Source organism: Sciurus vulgaris (assembly GCF_902686455.1).
Source record: "Sciurus vulgaris genome assembly, chromosome: X".
NCBI classification, from domain to species: Eukaryota; Metazoa; Chordata; class Mammalia; order Rodentia; family Sciuridae; genus Sciurus; species Sciurus vulgaris.
Window position 1 is genome coordinate 134391784 of NC_136471.1, and position 22821 is coordinate 134414604.

The following is a 22821-nucleotide window of genomic DNA, read 5'->3' on the forward strand; positions in this document are numbered from 1 at the left end:
TTCTGGCAGCCTCCCTAGGAGGTATTAGGCTATGGACATTTCCAGGAACTCGTTAGGAAGGAGGGTGGCTTGTAGGGAGGGTGGTGCAATGCCGCTCCTTCCTCCCCTGCTTCTGAGCCATCCGGTGACCAGGGAGCATTTTCAGCAAGTGAGTTGGGGCAGCAAGTACGTGGTAGGCCCAGGGAAGCACCCTGATGCTGTGTGGCCCAGCAACCTGACCAGCGTGCAGTGCGTGTCTGCCTTGGCAGCTGCCGGGCTCTGTTTCTCCAATGATGATAGGGAAGGGTGTGTCCTCACCTGGGTGTAGTACAGGGGTGTGTGCCGCAGGGGGGGGATGCAGTGGTGTGTCTGTGCCTGACTGTGATGCCCTGGTGTGTCTGTGACTGACTGTGATGCAGTGATGTGTCTGTGCCTGACTGTGATGCAGTGGTGTGTCTGTGCCTGATTGTGACGCAGTGGTGTGTCTGTGCCTGACTGTGATGCAGTTGTGTGTCTGTGCCTGACTGTGATGCAGTGGTGTGTCTGCTGACTGTGATACAGTGGTGTGTCTGTGCCTGACTGTGATGCAGTGGTGTGTCTGTGCCTGACTGTGACGCAGTGGTGTGTCTGTGCCTATCTGTGACGCAGTGGTGTGTCTGTGCCTGACTGTGATGCAGTGGTGTGTCTGCTGACTGTGATGCAGTGGTGTGTCTGCTGACTGTGATACAGTGGTGTGTCTGTGCCTGACTGTGACGCAGTGGTGTGTCTGCTGACTGTGATGCAGTGGTGTGTCTGTGCCTGACTGTGACGCAGTGGTGTGTCTGTGCCTGACTGTGACGCAGTGGTGTGTCTGTGCCTGACTGTGATGCAGTGATGTGTCTGTGCCTGATTGTGACGCAGTGGTGTGTCTGTTCCTGACTGTGACGCAGTGGTGTGTCTGTGCCTGACTGTGACGCAGCGGTGTGTCTGTGCCTGACTGTGATGCAGTGGTGTGTCTCTGCCTGACTGTGATGCAGTGGTGTGTCTGCTGACTGTGACGCAGTGGTGTGTGCCTGACTGTGATGCAGTGGTGTGTCTGTGCCTGACTGTGACGCAGTGGTGTGTCTGTGCCTGACTGTGATGCAGTTGTGTGTCTGTGCCTGTGACGCAGTGGTGTGTCTGTGTCTGACTGTGATGCAGTTGTGTGTCTGTGCCTGTGATGCAGTGGTGTGTCTGCTGACTGTGATGCAGTGGTGTGTCTGTGCCTGACTGTGATGCAGTGGTGTGTCTGTGCCTGACTGTGATGCAGTGGTGTGTCTGCTGACTGTGATGCAGTGGTGTGTCTGCTGACTGTGATACAGTGGCGTGTCTATACCTGACTGTGATGCAGTAGTGTGTCTGTGCCTGACTGTGATGCAGTTTTGTGTCTGTGCCTGACTGTGATGCAGTTTTGTGTCTGTACCTGACTGTGATGCAGTGGTGTGTCTGTTGACTGTGACGCAGTGGTGTGTGTGTGCCTGACTGTGACGCAGTGGTGTGTCTGCTGACTGTGACGCAGTGGTGTGTCTGCTGACTGTGACGCAGTGGTGTGTCTGTACCTGACTGTGATGCAGTGGTGTGTCTGTGCCTGACTGTGATGCAGTGGTGTGTCTGTGTCTGACTGTGATGCAGTGATGTGTCTGTGCCTGACTGTGATGCAGTGGTGTGTCTGTGTCTGACTGTGAGGCAGTGGTGTGTCTGTGCCTGATTGTGATGCACTGGTGTGTCTGTGCCTGACTGTGATGCAGTGGTGTGTCTGTGCCTGACTGTGATGCAGTGGTGTGTCTGCTGACTGTGACGCAGTGGTGTGTCTGTGCCTGACTGTGATGCAGTGGTGTGTCTGCTGACTGTGATGCAGTGGTGTATCTGTTGACTGTGACGCAGTGGTGTGTCTGCTGACTGTGATGCAGTGGTGTGTCTGTACCTGACTGTGATGCAGTGGTGTGTCTGTGCCTGACTGTGTTGCAGTGGTGTGTCTGTACCTGACTGTGATGCAGTGGTGTGTCTGCTGACTGTGATGCTGTGGTGTGTCTCCTGACTTGAGGTAGTGGTGTGTCTGCTGTCTGACTGTGACGCAGTGATGTGTCTGTGCCTGACTGTGATGCAGTGGTGTGTCTGTGCCTGACTGTGATGCAGTGGTGTGTCTGCTGACTGGGGTGCAGTGGTGTGTCTGTGCCTGAATGTGACGCAGTGGTGTGTCTGTACCTGACTGTGATGCACTGGTATGTCTGTGCCTGACTGTGACGCAGTGGTGTGTCTGTGTCTGACTGTGACGCAGTGGTGTGTCTGTGCCTGCCTGTGATGCAGTGGTGTGTCTGCTGACTGTGACGCAGTGGTGTGTCTGTGCCTGACTGTGACGCAGTGGTGTGTCTGTTGACTGTGACGCAGTGGTGTGTCTGTGCCTGACTGTGACACAGTGGTGTGTCTGTGTCTGACTGTGACGCAGTGGTGTGTCTGTGCCTGTGATGCAGTGGTGTGTCTGCTGACTGTGACGCAGTGGTGTGTCTGTGCCTGACTGTGACGCAGTGGTGTGTCTGTTGACTGTGACGCAGTGGTGTGTCTGTGCCTGACTGTGACGCAGTGGTGTGTCTGTGTCTGACTGTGACGCAGTGGTGTGTCTGTGCCTGACTGTGATGCAGTGGTGTGTCTGTACCTGACTGTGATGCAGTGATGTGTCTGTGCCTGACTGTGATGCAGTGGTGTGTCTGTGTCTGACTGTGATGCAGTGGTGTGTCTGCTGACTGTGATGCAGTGGTGTGTCTCCTGACTTGATGTAGTGGTGTGTCTGCTGACTGTGACGCAGTGGTGTGTCTGTGCCTGACTGTGACGCAGTGGTGTGTCTGTGTCTGACTGTGACGCAGTGATGTGTCTGTGCCTGACTGTGATGCAGTGGTGTGTCTGTACCTGACTGTGATGCAGTGGTGTGTCTGTGCCTGACTGTGATGCAGTGGTGTGTCTGTACCTGACTGTGATGCAGTGGTGTGTCTGTGCCTGACTGTGATGCAGTGGTGTGTCCGCTGACTGTGATGCAGTGGTGTGTCTGTACCTGACTGTGATGCAGTGTTGTGTCTGTGCCTGACTGTGATGCAGTGGTGCATCTGCGTGGCTGTGCCTCAGCAGTATACCCAGGTTGTACCCTGGGGTTGTCCTTTGCCTGACTGCACACAGGCCTGTGCCTGGCGGGTCAAGCGGCCAGGTGTGCAGAGGGAAGAGTGGTGGGCGACGTCTCCTCAGTGGTTCATCCCTGGATGCTGCGGAGGTCCCGCTGGAAAGGTGAGAAGGCAGTGCTGCTGGGCCTCCCTCTGCCTGGAGTTGGGGCAGCGTGGTCAGGCGAGGTGGGCTGTGACCTTCTCTGCGGAGCACTCAGCAGGATGGTGCACGTGCTTCCTTGCCTCAGCTTGCCAGGTTTTCACATGGGTGCGTTCTTGGGACTCCGGTGCGTCTGCCTGTTCTGGCCACGTGCGCCTTCTCGGCTCTGCACTCGTACCTGGGGCTGAGAACTTCCCTGAGAGCCGAATTCCAGCGAGGCTTGCTTGGGCCCATTCTGCCTGCTCCTTGGCCACCAGCCCTGCCCTCACTTACAGGGCTCTGGATCAGAAGCCGCTGCCTGGAAGGTGGCTGCCTCTGTCTCTGTGGCGTGGAAGGCCCCAGGACCTTCTGCTGCCCCGTCTCCTCTACCACCTGTTTCCATGGAGGGTGGTATCTGGTCCCTGGGGAGGGGTGGGAGGCTCTGCAGGTCAGTGACCTCCGAGACAGCTTCCCGCTGTCCCTCACAGACGGTCCTCTGCCACCTAGGGCCTCCCTGAGACTGGACTATCCTGCAGCAGTCCTGCCTGCTCTCTGCTGCCCGTTCCCAGCAGACCACCTGGAGACAGCAGAAGGACAGCAGGGTGCTGGTCCGCTGGGCCCTGGTCCAGAATGCGGGTCCAGGCGCAGGCTGCATGGTGGTGGGGTCAGGGTCAGGGTGGCCGCAGGAGGTGGGGAGCACGGGCATCCTCGTGCAATGCTGTGGTCTGACTGTGTGCCCAGGACTGATGACTGGGAGGTCAGGTGCTGGGTCAGAGGGGGAGGCGTAGGGGACGTGTGTGCTGAGGGTGGGGGACCCGGCTGTCTCCTTGAGCCCGCCATCACTTCACCGGTGACAGTTCTGCCTCCCCAGGTGCTGAGGGCTGAGCCCTGGACAAGCAGCCAGGCCGGCCTGCCGAGCAGGTTTTATGTAACAGCAGTAACACAGGCTTCTCCCGGGGCAGAAGGGGCCGTGGCTGATGTTCCAGGGTCCTGGGAAGTGAGCCGCCCTGCGTCTGCTATAGGTCAGGGTCTCCCTTGTCCTGTTCTCTGTCCCTTATCTCTGCTTCCTGCCTAAGTGACTAGGCCCAGGAGTTGCCGGTGACAGAGCAGCAGATGGCGGGCAGGGCCACAGTGATCCAGGCAGGCAGGGCCCCGGGGACATTCATGAGCAGCTCCCGCCTGCAGCCCCTGACCGGCGCAGGCGGACTTGGTAACCAGGGGCTCCCGAGGTGCTCCACGCTCCCTTCTCCCGGGGCGGGCTCCAGCTTCCAGAGGCAGACGACCTTTGGGGCCCCCCTGTCCTCCATGTGACCCAGCCCCTATTTCTGCTGTACCTGCCTGTCCCCACTTCTGGCTTCACTCTCAGAGGGGCTGAGGGAGAGGCCCCTGCCTCCCTCCGCTCTGCCCTTGAGGACGTGCCCTCTGCCCCCGGGGAACGTGTGAACGGGTGCCAGGCCATCGTGTGTCAGATTGCCCTCCCCTGGACAGACTGCCAGTTCCTTCCCTTGTCCCGGTGGACTTCACCCTGTCACGGCCTGGGGCTGCAGAAGGGAGCCTGCGTCCGTCACGGCCTCCCAGCCTCGGGGACGTGGTCACAGCAGCACAGACAGAGACCTGGCACTGCCGAGACCTGGAGCGGAGCTCTGTGCCCCGTGTCCACTGCAGGTGGCCCGGGTGGTCCCCAGAAGGCCAGCCCTTGCTCCGAACCCACCCCTTCCCATGCTGACGTCCTCCCTGCCCAGCGTCACCGGAGGACCAAGGCAGCCAGGCCCGGGAGCCACTGCTGCCCTGCAGGCTGTCCCCAGGGTGTCCCTGCTTGCTGGCTGGCGTGTGTGGGACCCGCCCTCTGCCTGGGGTTGAAGTGTCCTTTCCTTCTAGACTCCCTCCTTCCCTTCCTGTCCCCAGTGTCTGCAGGGGCCCTGCCCGGCCCTGCCCCAGTGGACACCCCTGCTCTCCTGCTGCTTTCCCGCCTCCACTGAGCCCTTCGCAGGGGGAGCGAGCCGGCTCAGCGGGCCCACGGAGGGCCTCTGCCCGGGGAGTGTGCGGCGGGCTTGGGAGGGGGCGGCAGGGTTGGTCCCCTTGCATCTGAAGGGAGGCCGGGGAGGGGCAGGGAGAGGGTCAGGGCTGACGGGCTTGGAGCCGGGAGAGAATCAAGCAGGGCTCTCCCTGCAGCGAGCCCGTGCCTTGCGCAGATCCCCGCCGAGGGCCGCGTGTCCTTTTCGGCACTGCGTTTGAGTTGTGTGGCCTGGCGGAGCTGAGCAGGGGTCCTGAGGACCCCACGAGCTGTGGACGTCTTCTGCCTACGTTCTTCTCTGGCGGTTAGTGACGTGCCTGCACGTGGATGCTTAGACTTTGAGGTGACAGGTCCTTAGAAGCAGCGACTCACACGGGGCGCGTTGGACCAGGTGGCGGTGGCCTCGTCCTGACTGAGCCCAGGCCGGGGCTCCTGGTTGCAGGGCGCGTCCTGGAGGAGCCCTCTTCTCTCCGGCCGCCCGCTCCCCCTCGGCGTCCAGGGCAGCTGCCCCGCCCGCTTCCTTCCTACGGTGCTTTGGCCCCCCTGGGGCCCAGGGCGTGGCGCCAGGTGACCGGTCACTGAGACCTCGGAAACCATGAAGAATGACTCCTCTTCCCAGCTGCTCCTGCCGGGCGTGTGCTCACAGGCAGGGAGCCGACCGCCTGCCTGCTCGCTCAGGTCCTTCCTGCCGCTCGGGGCGGAGGGAGGTGGCGGTCCTCCTTGTGGCTGGCTTTGGGGCCGAAGGACTGTGCTTCCTATGACCTGCCCAGGGACAGGACGTAGGGTTCCTCCACTCAGGCTGGGGAGATGACTGTGCAGGGGACAGAGGACACACAGAGGAGGGGACGTAGGGTTCCTCCACTCAGGCTGGGGAGATGACCGTGTGGGGGACAGAGGATGCACAGAGGAGGGGACGTAGGGTTCCTCCACTCAGGCTGGGGAGATGACCGTGCGGGGGACGCACAGAGGCAGACCCCCTGCTGGGAGGCTGTCTGAGCCCCACCCCAGTAGTGTGCCGTCCACGGCCTGCGCTGCTCACAGTGCCTCTGTGGGGAGGGCCAGGCTCCGTTCTCCGCAGGGTCAAAGGGCGGGAGTCCAAGGGGAGCCAGAACTGGGGACGGGCAGTTAGTGCAGAAGTAGGGCATCACGTCAGAAGGAGGAAAGGGAGGCCACCGGAGCCTCTGCCTCTGGAAGTGAGCCCGCCCAGGAGAAGGGAGTGCCAAGGCTCTCCGGAGCCCACTGGTCACCAAGTCTCCTGCGCTGGCCAGGGACTGCAGGCGGGAGCTGCTCGTGAATGTCCCCTCAGCTGCTGTCGCACCTGCAGAGCCGGCCCAGTTGCCTGGCAGGGAGGAGAGGGAAGGGGGCGTTGCAGAGCACAGCCCTCACCCTGCACAGAGGGAGGGCGCTCCCTTCCTGGGACCCTGGGGGTCAGCCGCGGCCCTTGGCTGTCACCTTAACTGAAGCCTGCGTCCTGGGACCCTGGGGGTCAGCCGCGGCCCTTGGCTGTCACCTTAACTAAGCCTGCGTCCTGGGACCCTGGGGGTCAGCCGCGGCCCTTGGCTGTCACCTTAACTAAGCCTGCATCCTGGGCTCACTCCACCTGCTTCAGCACCTGAGGAGGCAGCACTGGTACACGGGTGGCAGAGGACCTGCGGCCATGCAGGTGTCCCAAGGCAGCGCTGGATGGGGGCAGAGGGCAGTGTGTGCAGGAGTCCAGCGTGGTCTAGGCTAACTTGGTGACCACTGTAGAGACCCTGTGGCCAGATGCCGAGTGGATGGAGCCTCTGGGCAGCACAGCCAGCGGCCAGGGCCCTCGCTGCAGCAGGACGCCTGAAGTCAAGCCCGGTGAGGAGCAAAGGCCTCAGGCATGGCCAGTGGTCTCTGCTGGCCTCGAGCTCGGCAGCCCAGCACAGCGCCGGGGAGCCTGCACTGTGGCCACCTGTCCCCACCAGTCCATGTGAGGGAACGGGAGGCACCAGGTCCCAGGGCCCCTCAAGGCACAGCCTGGGCGCCTGTCTCCCCAGGCCCACCTCCCAGGCGACCTGTCCCCCCAGGCCCACCTCCAGGCGACCTGTCCCCCCAGGCCCACCTCCCAGGCGACCTATCCCCTCCAGGCCCACCTCCCAGGCGACTTGTTCCCCACCAGGCCCACCTCCCAGGCGATCTGTCCCCCCAGGCCCACCTCCCAGGCGACCTGTCCCCCCAGGCCCACCTCCCAGGCGACCTGTCCCCCCAGGCCCACCTCCCAGGCGACCTGTCCCCCCAGGCCCACCTCCCAGGCGACCTGTCCCCCCAGGCCCACCTCCCAGGCGCCTGTCCCCCACCAGGCCCACCTCCCAGGTGACCTTTCCCCCCAGGCCCACCTCCCAGGCGACCTGTTCCCCCGGCCCACCTCCTACAGTAGCACCACAGGCTGGGGACCACGTGGTACCCAGGAGCTGTGGGGACATCCCAGGCAGAGGGCAGCAGGGCCGTCCAGCTGGGCTCCCACTGCAGCCCGCCTGGCGCGACCCGGGTGCCGCCCCTCGCTCCGCCCGGCGCCGGGCCTGCTGCGTAGGGCCCGGGCTCCTGCCCTTCCTGCCAAGTCGCACGGCCCTCTGGGCCCAGCCCTCTTCCCCGTGTGGTCCACCCCTTCCCACCACCTGCCCCACCTGCCAGAGCCAGGCCCCAGGTCCAGGAGGGACGTTCCACCCGTAGCTGTGACACCTGTGCACTTTCCCTGCAGAGCCCCTTGTCCCTGCGCCGGAGGCCTGGACCCCGCCAGGGCTGCTCTGTGGCCACAGGCTCCTTCTCAGAGCCAGGCTCCATTCGGACAGCCTGGGGACCAGAAGGGGCCCTGTGCCAAAGCAGTGAGTGTGCCCCCCAGGCCTGAGGGCCCGCAAGCCGCAGCAGCGGGTGTTTGACAGGACTTTCCGTGTTCCTGGTTGAATATACAAGGATTCTAAAAGGCCTGTGTGCCACCCCCTTGTGAATCACGCGCCCTTTCCTTCAGATTCGCATGACCATTTTCAGACCTCCGCGTGCTATGACTGCCCTGTCTGTTCTGGGGTGAGTCCGAGTGTTTTCTGGTGTAAGATGAACAGAGCCAACGGGGTGCTCGGCACAGATGTCCCTCGGCTCTCCAGCATGGCTCTGGGGGACACGTCCAGCGTGGTCTTCAGTTTGTCAGGAGGAGCCTGGGCGTGTGAAGGGAAGTGAGGGGGTAGGAAGGGGTGAGCCAGGCCCCCAGTGTCCAGCAGGTGGAGGTGAGGGGGTCCGTCCAGGTGAACCAGTTACTAGCTGTAGCTTGTAGAGGTCAGGCTCCTGGCCTCCCAGGGAGGCCGAGGCACAGGGGCCCTATCTGGAGGTTTGAGCTGGAGCAAGTGGGTTCTCTTGGCAGCTGTGAGTTTTCCCTGGGGTCACTCGCAGGGGCTGTGGTCACCTGCAAAGGCAGTCGGAGTCTGAGGTGAAGGTCGAGCAGGGTGCGGGAGGAGCCTGTGGGCAGGGTGGACCACGTGCTCCCTGCTCTGGCGGAACCCTCTCCTCAGTGCAGAGGTCAGCTGAGGCCAGGGAGGGTCGGGAAAGGCGAAGGCATGCGATCCGAGGGCAGTGGGGCAGCTCTGTGAGCACACTGTCCCTCCTGTGGCCCCTCGGGCCGCCCGCCTGGCCCGGGCGCTGTCTGACTCCTCTTTCTCACTTCCTGCCTGTAGCGCCTGCTGTCCCTGAGGACCGGGTGCCTGTTGGTTGGCAGGTGGCCCAGGAGAGACCCAGGGCTCCAAGCCACGCCCAGCCCTTGGTCCCTGCAGGAAGCCTTGCATTCCAGAAGCACCGCGTCCAGGGCCGCATGGCCCTGTGCCCAGGCAGGAGCGTCCTGTACCCAATGGACTAATGCTGCCCTGAAGGACCGGGTGCGGGCGGCCAACCCAGCTGCAGGGGCCGCCCTGAGCTCCCCAGGCCGGGTGCTCTGCCTCAGCAGCGCGGGAGGGACGGGCATCTAGGACGCAGAGGGTGAGGGGTCAGCTCCCAGGCAGGTCCCGGAGCTGCAGGCCAGGAAGGACGGCCCCTTTCCTGGCCCTGGGTGCCACGCAGCCATCACGTCTGCCGTGTTCTGTGGGGTGAGCGTGTGTCGGGCAGAGCAAGTGGTGTCCTCCGCCCACTTGTGAGGCAGCCGAAGCACCCAGCGCTCGTGCCAGTGTTGACAGCAGACCCCATGCGTGCCGACCCTGGAGGAGGCCAGCCGGCCCTGGACACTCCCTGAGCTGAATGACAGACAGATGGTGTGTGAATTTACACGGAGCCACGGAGGCCAGGTCTCAGTTCTGCAGGCGTCCAGCCAGATGGACACGGGCGCTGGGAAGGGCTGGGAACCGCCATCTAGAGCCGATTCCTCCTGCGTCATGGACGCACCCACGCCTGGGACGCGCACGTCTTCCTCTTATCATGCTTTTCTAGACGCGTGGACGGTCGACTCGGGAATCTGTGATCTTCCCCCAGTGTGCCTGAGGGCGCGCTCATGGCGGGTTTAAGGCCTTATGGGCGGTTCACGTCTGGGACGCACCAGGGAGTGGACACGCTGTCTTCAACAGCGCTGTGGACACATCGCCTGTTGCCACCTGCATGCTGGCCGGGCATTGTTCACGTGGAGAATGCCGAGCAGCGACCATCCTGGCAAGTCCCAGGTCCGAAGCCAGCTCTAGAGACGGACAGTCTGCACGTGTCACAAGGCCCCCACCCCGTCCCAGCTGCAGGGACTCAGGCCCAGACATCCCATCCAGCGCCCGGGCCACCACCCTCCCACACAGCCTTGTCCTCCCTTCTGGCCCTGCGTCCACTGATGGGGAAGAGGGAAAACCAGCTCCAGTCAAGACTGGCTCACTCGAAGTCACTGCCCTTCTGAGGTGTGTGGCACAGGGACCCCAGGGGAGGGGTGGGGATGCCTGCACCAGCACACCTGGGCTCACGTGGAGGAGCACACAGCACACTGGGCTCACATGGAGGAGCACACAGCTCACTTGGGCTCACATGGAGGGAGCACACAGCTCACCTGGGCTCCCATGGAGGGAGAACACAGCTCACCTGGGCTCACATGGAGGGAGCACACAGCTCACCTGGGCTCACATGGAGGAGCACACAGCTCACCTGGGCTCACATGGAGGAGCACACAGCTCACCTGGGCTCACATGGAGGAGCACACAGCTCACCTGGGCTCACATGGAGGGAGCACACAGCTCACCTGGGATCACATGGAGGGAGCACACAGCTCACCTGGGCTCACATGGAGGAGCACACAGCACACCTGGGCTCACATGGAGGAGCACACAGCACACCTGGGCTCACATGGAGGGAGCACACAGCACACCTGGGATCACATGGAAGGAGCACACAGCTCACCTGGGCTCACATGGAGGAGCACACAGCACACCTGGGCTCACATGGAGGGAGCACACAGCACACCTGGGATCACATGGAAGGAGCACACAGCTCACCTGGGCTCACATGGAGGAGCACACAGCTCACCTGGGCTCCCATGGAGGGAGAACAGCACACCTGGGCTCACATGGAGGGAGCACACAGCTCACCTGGGCTCACATGGAGGGAGCACACGGCTCACCTGGGCTCACATGGAGGAGCACACGGCTCACCTGGGCTCACATGGAGGGAGCACACAGCTCACCTGGGATCACATGGAGGGAGCACATAGCTCACCTGGGCTCACATGGAGGGAGCACACAGCTCACCTGGGCTCACATGGAGGAGCACACAGCTCACCTGGGCTCACATGGAGGGAGCACACAGCACACCTGGGCTCACATGGAGGGAGCACACAGCTCACCTGGGCTCACATGGAGGAGCACACAGCTCACCTGGGCTCCCATGGAGGGAGAACAGCACACCTGGGCTCACATGGAGGGAGCACACAGCTCACCTGGGCTCACATGGAGGGAGCACACGGCTCACCTGGGCTCACATGGAGGAGCACACGGCTCACCTGGGCTCACATGGAGGGAGCACACAGCTCACCTGGGATCACATGGAGGGAGCACATAGCTCACCTGGGCTCACATGGAGGGAGCACACAGCTCACCTGGGCTCACATGGAGGAGCACACAGCTCACCTGGGCTCACATGGAGGAGCACACAGCTCACCTGGGCTCACATGGAGGGAGCACACAGCTCACCTGGCATCACATGGAGGGAGCACATAGCTCACCTGGGCTCACATGGAGGGAGCACACAGCACACCTGGGCTCACATGGAGGAGCACACAGCACACCTGGGCTCACATGGAGGAGCACACAGCACACCTGGGATCACATGGAGGGAGCACACAGCACACCTGGGATCACATGGAGGGAGCACACGGCTCACCTGGGCTCACATGGAGGGAGCACACGGCTCACCTGGGCTCACATGGAGGAGCACACGGCACACCTGGGCTCACATGGAGGAGCACACGGCACACCTGGGCTCACATGGAGGAGCACACGGCACACCTGGGCTCACATGGAGGGAGCACACAGCACACCTGGGCTCACATGGAGGGAGCACACAGCTCACCTGGGATCACATGGAGGAGCACACAGCTCACCTGGGCTCACAAGGAGGGAGCACACAGCTCACATGGAGGGAGCACACAGCTCACCTGGGTTCACATGGAGCAACAAACAGCTCACCTGGGCTCACATGGAGGAGCACACAGCTCCCCTGGGCTCACATGGAGGAGCACACAGCTCACCTGGGCTCACATGGAGGGAGCACACAGCTCACCTGGGCTCACATGGAGGGAGCACACAGCTCACCTGGGCTCACATGGAGGGAGCACACAGCTCACCTGGGCTCACATGGAGGGAGCACACAGCTCACCTGGGCTCACATGGAGGGAGCACACAGCTCACCTGGGCTCACATGGAGGGAGCACAGCACAGCTGGGTTCATAGTAAGGAGGGAGCACACAGCACACCTGGGTTCATATGGAGGGAGCGCAGCAGCCGCCAGGTATGCCTGGGCCACGACTCCTGTGGATGGAGGCCCTTCCTGGTCGCTGAACAAGGCTGACGTTGCTCAGCCGCCTCCTGCGCGGTGCAGCCACCCTGACAGTTCCCGGGAGCCTGAGGTCCCCAGGTGGGACTGGCCTCTTGGGCCTGGTGGGGAGGGCGGCAGCTTCCAGGGATTGAGCCAGGGGCTGAGGCCCCCAGGTGCTCGTTGCCCAGGGCACAGAGTGCAGAGGGACCTGTCGGGGCCTTGGCAGAAGCAGGAACCCGCGGCACGGTCTGGAGGGCGGCGGTGGGGCGTCCACAGCGGGCTTGGGAGCAGGAAGTGAAACCGCCTCCCAGGAGCCAGGTGGCGGCCAGGCCCTGCTGCAGGCTGTTTTCAGCATTGTCTCTTGTTTGGACGTCCAGTGTGACTCACGGGCCTCCGAGAAGAAGGAACGCCGCCCGACTCGCCTGGGTGGACCCTTGTCACGGGCACTTCCTGCTCCACCTCTCCTCTGCCCATATCCTCAAGAGCCGGTGTTGCCGTGATCAGCTTAGGAAGAGTCGCTGTTGGCTCCTGGTCCAGGGTCCAGTCCATAGCCAGTGAAGCGTGTCGTGCAGGGTCCCGTGGGGAAGCGAAGCCCTCCCCTCAGGGTGACCCAGTAAGTGGAGGGCGAAGAAGAGACCGGGGTCCCAGAGTCCCCTTGGAAACACGACGAGCTGCCCCAGGCCCCACCTCCTGAGGGTCCCTTCCCTTCCTCCTGCGCCAAGCTGGGCCCAGCCCTCAGTGCCCAGGCCTTTGGGGGACACTGCAGATGCAGACCACGGCGGAGCGTTTCTCCACGTCGAACTTCAAGAGCTCTTTCTGGTTCTGAGGGTCACTCCTCTGTGGCTTTCTGTCCTAGGGACCCCGCGACGTCCACGTCCCTGTGCACCCTGATGGTCGCCATGACTGTTCCTGTGACCAGCTTTTCCCCTGGGTCGTCACTGCTTCTGGCAGGTTCCTCTCCTGCCTGCGTGACTCTCAGGCTGGAGCAGTGTGTGCTGCGCTCCTTCACCTTCAGTAATTGGGCACCTGTGCACCCCTTTCCTGAGGCCGCCGAAACGGGGACTTCTGTCAGGAGATGCGCTCCCCGAATCCCAGCCCTGTGGAGCCCACTTCTGAGTCAGGGCTGAGCCCCTCCACGGGCTCCGGGAGGCTCCTTCCCGCCTGTCCAGCTCCTGGGCTCCAGGCAGCCCTGGGCTGGTGGCCCCAGCCCTCCAGCCTCTGCCTCCGTCTCCACGTGGCTCCTCCTCTGTGTCTGTGTCTCCTCTTCTGTCTCTCATGAGGACACGGCCATGGCCTCGGGGCCACCCTGACCAGGAGGACTCCTTCACTTAACTACGTCTGTAAAGACACCGTCTCCAGACGAGGTCATGCAGACCAGTGCCAGGCATGAGGACTGGCCGGTGTCTTAGGGGGTCACCATGCAACCCCCTCTTGGTCCTGTGACCTCTGTCTGTGGCGTGTGTGGCGTTGGTCCCCCCGTCCCCAGGCTGCTGGCAGAGGAGGTGTGCTACCAGCTTGTGAGGTGCTCGGGGTGCAGCAGAGGGGTGGAGTCGCAGAGACACCCGTTGGGTCGGGTCCCTGCACAGCACTGTGGGTGTCTGGTGGCTGGGTGCCTGGGTGCCTGGGTGGCTTTGGCCCACAGTCCACATCGTCCCTCCACAGTGGCTCCCCTCCATGTCTCTGGCCGCGAGCCATCACCCTGAGCTCGCGCCCCGTGGTGCAGACCCCGTGCCAATGCGCCCAGGCTCCCCGCGAGCCGGCTCCCGTGGCCTGTGCTCCTCCCCTTCCTCGCTGCGGGGCTGGGCCCAGGGTAGGGCACTGCAAGCGGAGGGGCTGCCCTGCAGTGGGATCTGCTTTTGTGGCTGTTACCGAAGCCACATCTGGGGCAGGCAGGTAGTGTAGACTCGGGAATCAAGTGGAGGCCGTGGAGGCCGTGCAAGCCACCAGGGTCTGGGAAGTTGGAGGCGGTCCCTGGGAGATTGGAATGTGGTGTCCCCAGTGCTCTCTTGGTCCCCAGGGTGAGCTGCCCAGCTACCCCTCCCACAGTGCTGCAGGCAGGGAGTTGCTGACTAAGGCCCCCTGGACCCTGCCTGCCTGGATCCTCCGTGGCCCTGCCCGCCACCCGCTGTCACCTTTTCTCTCTGTCACCAGCAACTCCTGGGCCTAGTCACGAGGCAGGAAGCAGAGATAAGGGGACAGAGAGCAGAACAAAGGCGGCTCACTTCCTGGGACCCTAGGACTTCAGCCAGGGCCCCTTGTCCCCTCCGGGAGAAGTCTGTATTGTCACCTGTAAGTAAGACCTGCTGGGCACGCTGGCCTGGGCGTGTGCCTCTCTCGGGTTCAGACTCAGCACCTGAGGAGGCAGAACTGTCATGGCAAACAAGTGGCGGTATCGTTACTATGCTGCCGCCATGTTAGGTTCCTTGCAAAATAGTCACAGAAAGAACAACGTGACCGGCGTAAGCTTAAACAAAATAAGTCACAGTTACATTTTAAGAATCCGTAGCACCGAAGAACTTGAACAATTTTTTTGGTTTTTATAGTGTGTTTCAGGGACAAGCGCACGCCCTTTGCCTCGGGAACTTGGTTAAGGCTTTATAAAGTAGTAACTGGCGCATCTCCTTCTCAGCGGGGTGGTTTTGGTCCTCAGCTGTCACCGCTGTGTATCCAGAAGGAAGTACATTATTGCCCTATCGCCCGACCCTTGGGATGCCATTCTGTCACATCACCCAGCAGCGTAGAGGTCTGTCTGGGAAATCCGCTCACACGTTTGGTCAGGCAGAAGGCTGGTCCACAGGGGTTGGCGGCCAGCTCTGCGCGTGGCCTCTGGTGTCCTCAGGGCGGGAAGCTGCTCCCTGGAGGCTCCCGTTGCCCTGGGGACCTCTTCCCGGGGATGGGGGCCTGTGTGTGCGGGGCAGGGGCGACCGCGGCTTCCTGATGGCGGGTCGCAAGTCTCCCCGTGGCCGCTGGCAGATCCGCGGATGAGGCGGTCGGGTCCTGGGTAGGGGACGCTCCTCCGCAGACCAGGCCTTGCCTCCCTGTCGTCTCAGTGGCGTGGTGTCTGTCACCGGCTAGCTCGGGATGGTCCGGGCCACTGGTGTTGAGTGGCTCCTGATGCCACCTGTCATCCTCCCGGCAACTCGGCTGACCCTGGGACTTGGGATCCTCCTCCTTTTCCCGGACAGTCTGGCTGTGGCTCCCCATGTAACGTGACCTTTTCGACGAAGCAGCTCTCGGTCCCGCTGGCTTTCCCTTTTCTGGCTCACTGTTTCCTCCTCCTTCCTGCCTTCCCGCTGTTTCCTTTGTGATAATGGCCTCCCTTCCCTTAAGGAGCTGATGCCCTGGGTCCCGTTCCTCCACCTGGGGAACTGGGCCGCCGGCCGGCTCTCCTCCTCGGAGCTGGGCGCCACTGGTTCTCGGCTGCCACTGTGCCCGCAGACCCTGTGTGGTCTGATGGTTCTGGCCTCCGCAGACCGTCCTCTGCATTCCCTGTGGGCGTCCGTCTTTACCGGAAATGTGTGGTTCACATCCACGTTCGTGCTCTTCCAAACAGCTGCCTGTGGTCAACCTCAGATTTCACTCTGTCTCCGTCAGGGATAGAGTTCCCGTGGTCTCCACAATTGAGACTTGGAGGATGGCACTCTGGGTTGCAGGGCTTCCTGTCTTCTGGAATGCTCCGTGCAACCTGAAAGTAGCGCGGGCTCTGCTGCTCAGGTCGTCTTCCATGAAGGCACGTGAGGCCAGGTCCTCGAGATCGGCTCTGTCCTTGCTGACTTTCTGTCAATCATCAGGACAGGAAAGAGACTTCTGTCCATGCTTGTCTGTGTCCCCGTCCCTTTTCAGTGGCTTGCTTTACATACCGTGCAGCCGTGCCGTGGGCGCATGTACATGGCGAACTCTCTGCTTTGATGAACTGCGTGTGATCACTGTGCAGTGTCCCCGTGTCCCTCTCTGATAATGGCCGTTCATCATTCTGCGATCCCCTGGCCTGTCATGAGTGCAGCTCTTCCCAGGAGGAGCCGCGGCAGCTGTAGTTGTCTTTGTTTCCGTTTTGTGTGTCTGCGTCTGAGTCTGGTTCTGTAGCAGCAGGTCCTAGGTTTCCACCTTGCGTTCCCGTCTCTGCTGGCGCCCTGGCACCTTCCAGAGCCTTCCAGGTCGGGTTCTGCTGAGCCCATCCTCTGGCTCGTCCTGGGGCTGTTTCTCTTGATCCCTGTCTTCCTCTGGGCCCAGTCGTGTTCCTCAGTTTTGGCGAGACTGGTGTTGGGCTGGTCTTGGGCGCTGCCTTTCACCTCCGGAGGGTGCAGGGTCTCTTGATTTGCCCGCATGGAGGGCACCTCCGCGCCTGCCTTTCCCCCTCGGCTGGGAACCGAAGGTCACCTGCCTGCAGATCTGTCCCCAGCAGGATGATTTCCAGCATGGCCGCCTCTGCTGACAGGCTGGAGGGGCTGCCTGCTTCCACGTTCAGTGACACCGATTGTCTGAAACACCTGCAGGTCGGCCCTCATGGCTCCGTGGGCCTGGGGTCCCTTCCTGGTGCTCTCGGTCTCAGTGCTGGTGGGAGGCGGCTCCTGTCACCTGAGTACCTCTCGAGGGCCAGCCTGTCTTCCTGTGTCCCCGTGTCCTGTGGTTGACGCTCCTTCAGGGGCTGCGTGGGTGCCTGTTTCTGGCGCTGCTCTTGAGCTGTTAAGGGAGCAGGCTTATATCTTCCCTGGTGCCTGCTGGCCGGGCGCTGTGGCTAACCCTCAGCCTGGCCTTTCCCGCCTCTGCTGGGGCTGTGGGCGCCTTCCGTGTCCCCAGCAGTGGGGAGTCACCGAGTTGTGTGATGCACGATGTCACATGTATGTCATTCTCAGTTTAACCCAAAGCACGGTCCCTGCCCAGCCACTGATCAGGTCAGAGACACGCCTTCCCACGCACCTGCCACTCCAGGCCATCTCCCACCTCACTCAGCTCAGTCCTGGGACTTAGGCACCAGCAGATCCACGACCAGCCACGCTCCTTTCCAGGAAAACCATCCTCTGCTCCCGGGATGACGCAGTCGCTCCTCTGATTTCTGTTTCCTCACCTCTGAGTAGGGATGTGTCCGAGCTAGTGGCCCCTCTTGCACAGTCCCCCAGATCAGAGAGTTCCTCGGAAGAGGTCACAAGAGCCTGGTGCCGCCTACTGGACCACTTCCCACCGCTGTGACCCAACACCCCAGATAAGCGAGCTTTTAAGGAAAACAGACTGACCTGGCCTCGCAGATGCAGAGGTCTGGGTCCCTGGACCTGGTGCCTGTCACTGGGTGGAGCAGGAGGCTGAGGAGGCCCAGAGGAGGCGGAGAAGGAGCAGGAGCTGGCAACCCTCTCCTTCTTGGCCGGGGCCCAGACCCCGCCCCAGCCCCAGGCCACGCCCCCTGCACGACCTCCTCCGATGGGGCGGAGCCTGGGGACCCGCCCTCACCCCTTGGCCCGCAGCCCCCATGGAGCGCGCTCTGGAGGAGGCCAGCCCGCTCACCGCCCCGCTCCTTCTCCCAGGCGCTGAGGAGCTGATCCGCCACCTGCAGAAGCACGGCGTCCCCTTCGCCCTGGCCACCAGCTCGGGGACCGCGTCCTTCGAAATGAAGACAAGGAGGCACAAGGGCTTCTTTGCGCGGTTTGACCACGTGGTGCTGGGGGACGACCCCGAGGTGCGGAGCGGCAAGCCCAGCCCCGACATCTTCCTCGCCTGTGCCCGCAGGTTCTCTCCGGCGCCGCCCGTGCAGCAGGTAAGCGGCCTGGGCCGCGGGCCCCACCATGCGGCTGCCCCGCAGGGCCGCACGGCACTCCCTGAACCCGAGCGGGCGCCTCTCCTGGACACAGCGCATGGACAGCGGGGCCAGAGCTGCGCCCGGTCCCCGGTGACCCTGTGTCCCGTCCCCAGTGACCCCACTAGCGTCTGCTGGTGGCAGAGCGGCTCTCAGAGGCCCAGGCTGGACAGCCCGCGGCTGAGGGGACACTGCAGAGGGGGCTTGGTGACTTGAGGCTACGGTATCCCCACTCCAACCAGGGCCACCCCAGCGTGCCAGAGCCGCTCCCGGTCCTGCAGGGGCGCCCGGCAGGACCCCCTGACCTGTCACCAGCTGCTCGCAAACCACACGCCACTGGGCAGGGGACTTAGCTCCGCACCAGGTGTTTCCGTCCTAAGTTTTGGCCTGAGACGGTTTCCCCAGGGACAGACAGCTGGTGACCGGGTTGGGACCCCTCCCCAGCACGGCCTCCAGGACCAAACGGCCTGTGACTTCCTGCTGTGGTCACTCGGCCGTCCTTCCGACGGGGCCAGCAGGGTGTTCAGGGCGGGGTCCTCGGGGCTGAGTCCACATTCTGTGGGCAGCTGAGGCAGCGGGCGGGCCTGGCTGCAGGTGCAGAAGCTGGGGTGGCTGGCGGTCCCTTTCCACAGGTGGGGCTGCACACGGCTCTGTTCTGCAGGGCAAGGTGGCCCCTGCCCACAGGAAAAGCAGCCCTTCCGGTATGGAGAGCAAACAGCTCCCAGTTCCCACCTCCTTGTTGGCACCTGTGTTGTCCATGAGCAGGTCTGTGCTGCAGCTGTGAGGCCGCCCGGTGTCTTCTGTGCTCACAGCCCGCAGCCTGGGCCTCCCTGTGCCGTGCAGCTGGAGGCGTCTCAGGAGCCTCTGGTGACAGGCTCCTGGACAGCCTGGGCCTGCCTGTGCCGTGCAGGTGGAGGAGGTGTCTGAGGAGAGTCTCCCAGGCTCCTGGTTCTGAGGCCCCCAGGGTGCTGGGGGTTGTCCCCAGGCAGGGCTACAGGACTGGTGGGTAGCGCCGGTCCTTTCCTTGCCCTGTGGATTCCCCAGGGGAGTCAGAATTCAGAACACAGGGTGCCACGGAATCAGGCCTGTGGGGTGGGGAAGGAATACCCAGAGCCAAGGGGCAGCAGGGGACTGGTGCCCCTGGGGAGCCGTGGTGGCCTCTTTACTGGCGTGGCCGCGGAGCCTCCGGGAAAGAGCTGCATTCTCACTGGGCTCGTCGTCTTTCAGGTCATGCTTCGAACAGTCTCGGGGCTGGGCGGTGGCTGAGTGGCAGAGCGCTTGCCCAGCACGCGGGAGGCCTGGGTTCGCTGCTCAGCCCCACAGACAGACAAAGGCCTTGGGTCCAGACTCCTGGATACAGCCCTGGGAGTCCGAAGGCACCGCGTTCTCTCGTGCTTCCGTGAGCCGGGGCCGGGGACGCCTCTGGCAGAAGTCCACGGAGGCCCGTCAGGCTGCGGAGCCGGCCTGGGGGCTCCTGCTGCGCCCAGCTCTGCACTGACCCCTGACTCTCAGTGGCCCTGGGGTGGAACCTGGGGCTTCAGCCCTGCCACCCCTGCGGTCCTGGTGACCTGCCGGCCTGAGGCAGCCCGGGTCCTGCAGCAGGTGCGCCTCTCCCAGCTTGCTTGTTCCCCTCCGGCACCTGAGGTCCGGGCCACAGAGACACATCTGTGTGGTAGATTTCCAGCACGGGCGTTCCTGTGTGCCTCCTATGGCTGTCCCACGTGCCCTTCACCCCGGAAACGGGCTGGGAAAGCCCAGCAGTGCCACACTCCACACTGGGGTCTTCCAGCCGTGTTGTCTGCGAGACGGTTCCAGGTCTCGGTATCGCAGTGATGGACTTGGCTTTCCTGTGGTTCTGTCTTCAGGAAACTCCGCACGTGAGACTTTCATTCAATTAAGAGTAAACAAGCAAAATAAGTACAATACCAGATGTGCTTGATCTGGAGAGGGTGCAGACAGCCTGCTGTGACTCGGCCCCTCCTGCATGTCGCACGACGCGGGTTGAGTGGCAAGATCCCCAGATTCACACGCTGAGACCTCTGGAGCGCCCAGGTGGCGCCTGAAGCTGAAGCCCCACGCCTGGCCTCCCGCGATGGGCACGGCCAGGGCTCAGGCTCACCAGCCCACGTACCCAGGTTGTGCACAAAGCAAACTTCAGATGCGTCCTCAGCTCCCGCCGCCTCAGAGTCTCAGGGTGTGTGTGCAGATATTCCCAGATCCTGAACACCGGAGCCCAGGCGCGTCAGACACGGGGTTTCCGCCTGCCTGGACAGGTGGCGCGTTCTCCATGCTGTCTCGGCAAGTGCACGTGTCCCTGTGGAGATGGCGCTCCATGCCCCTTACCTGCCCTTCTCACGCCCTTACAGTCCTACATGTGACGCAGCAGCTGGCGAGGCTGCCATCCGTGCGTGCGCACTCTGCTGCTGTGACCCCACCCCACACCTGGTGGCCTCGGGCAGGACTTAGTGTGCGGTGAGCATCTCTGTGCAGCCCCGAGCCGGATCGGTGAGGCCGCACTCTGAGCCGGGAGACGGGGACAGGGAGATGGGGACAGGGGGACGCTCGCCTCTTCCGTCTGGGGCCTGAACGGGTGTTGACGTGTGAGCAGGCAGGGTGGCTCACAGGGGCTCCCACGCAGCCCGTGGTTTCACGCTGACCCCAGACACGCTCCACCTCGTGCAGTCTCGCGGGGACGCCAGGCCGGTGTCCTGGGGAATCCTCCACATGCTGTCCTCAGTGTTCCGAGCACGGCCCTGGGGAGGGCCTGCCCGGGTCCCAGGGTGCAAGGCCATCTCAGGGCCTGGGAGGGAAAGGGCCTGGCACGGCTCAGGTCTCTGCAGGAAGGCGGCCAAGGAAGGACGTGGACCAAGTCAGACACGCGGAACAGAGGGGGCCGCTCGGGCTCTGGAGAACCTGCCAGGGGAGCAGCCCCTGTGCAGCCGTGGAGCTGGGCAGACCCAGCGGGCGCCTGGCAGCAGGAGCGGCTCACCAGTGAGGGCGGGCATGGCTGGGGGCTCCAGGCGCTCGTCCCTGGGGGAGACCGCGCAGCCAGCAGGACAGGGCTGCAGCACGGCTCAGAAGGGAGGCGGCCGTGCGAGGTGGGCGAGTGCAGGGCTTCAGCGCCCGCGCTCTGCGCTCCTCTGCTCTGTGTCCTCCCCCAGGAGGCCGTGAGCTGCAGCTGCTTCTGCAGGGCGAGGGTCCCGTGCCCCACCTGTGGCCCTGTCCCCACTGACCCGCCTCCGGACCCCTCCTGCTGCTACTGCCGCTCACAGCGGCTGAGCAAGCCCGCACCTGGCCCAGTTTCGCGGTCCACTCCCAGCAGGCCCGCCTACGTCCTTGTGAAAAGATCCATGTTCCCTGGGCGTGGACTCCCAAGCATTTCCTTTGTGACTGGAACTAGCCTTGGGGCGGGTCCTCCTGAGTGCCCCGCACGCAGTGGGGTTGCATGCTTCACCCAATCCCAGAGTCCGGAAGCAGGCATCCCCTCTGCCCTGCTGGGCTGGGGGTGGGGGCTTGGAAGGCAGGTGCGGTTGGCAAGAGAACAAGGGTTGTGTGCGTCAGGCATGAGGAACGAGGAAGGATGGGTGACTATAGGTAGGTGGACAAGCAGATAGTGAGAAAATGGAGGGTGGGTAGGTGGTGATAGGTGGATGGGCAGATGGAGAAGATGGAGGTGGGTAGGTGGTGATAGGTGGGTGGATGGCGCATGGAGAAGATGGACAGGTGGGTGGATGGCACATGGAGAAGATGGAGGTGGGCAGGTGGTGATGGGTGGGTGGATGGGCATATGGAGAAGATGGAGGTGGGCAGGTGGTGATAGGTGGGTGGATGGCACATGGAGAAGATGGAGGTGGGTAGGTGGTGATAGGTGGGTGGATGGGCACATGGAGAAGATGGAGGTGGGCAGGTGGTGATGGGTGGGTGGATGGGCATATGGAGAAGATGGAGGTGGGCAGGTGGTGATGGGTGGGTGGATGGCACATGGAGAAGATGGAGGGTGGGCAGGTGGTGATAGGTGGGTGGATGGCACATGGAGAATATGGACGTGGGCAGGTGGTGATAGGTGGGTGGATGGCACATGGAGAAGATGGAGGTGGGCAGGTGGTGATAGGTGGGTGGATGGGCAGATGGAGAAGATGGAGGTGGGCAGCTGGTGATAGGTGGGTGGATGGCAGGTGGAGAAGATGGAGGTGGCCAGGTGGTGATAGGTGGGTGGATGGCACATGGAGAAGATGGAGGTGGGCAGGTGGTGATAGGTGGGTGGATGACACATGGAGAAGATGGAGGTGGGCAGGTGGTGATAGGTGGGTGGATGGCACATGGAGAAGATGGAGGTGGGCAGGTGGTGATAGGTGGGTGGATGGCAGGTGGAGAAGATGGAGGTGGCCAGGTGGTGATAGGTGGGTGGATGGCACATGGAGAAGATGGAGGTGGGCAGGTGGTGATAGGTGGGTGGATGGCACATGGAGAAGATGGAGGTGGCCAGGTGGTGATAGGTGGGTGGATGGCACATGGAGAAGATGGAGGTGGGCAGGTGGTGATAGGTGGGTGGATGGCACATGGAGAAGATGGAGGTGGCCAGGTGGTGATAGGTGGGTGGATGGCACATGGAGAAGATGGAGGTGGCCAGGTGGTGATAGGTGGGTGGATGGCACATGGAGAAGATGGAGGTGGGCAGGTGGTGATAGGTGGGTGGATGGCACATGGAGAAGATGGAGGTGGCCAGGTGGTGATA

The 22821-nt window shown here is 62.9% G+C and overlaps 2 protein-coding genes across 4 annotated transcripts in view; one reads left to right on the forward strand and one right to left on the reverse strand.

Moving 5' to 3' along the window:
* Positions 1-22821, reverse strand: part of STS (steroid sulfatase) — a 437786-nt gene that overhangs the window by 178106 nt on the left and 236859 nt on the right. The window lies entirely within an intron of this gene.
* PUDP (pseudouridine 5'-phosphatase) overlaps positions 1-22821 on the forward strand; it is a 205734-nt gene that overhangs the window by 172186 nt on the left and 10727 nt on the right. For all 3 annotated transcript variants that reach the window (XM_079123281.1, XM_079123279.1, XM_079123280.1), the window contains one exon: positions 17818-18047. In XM_079123281.1, coding sequence (XP_078979407.1) covers positions 17818-18047 — 230 coding nt within the window. The remainder of the gene's footprint in view (positions 1-17817; positions 18048-22821) is intronic.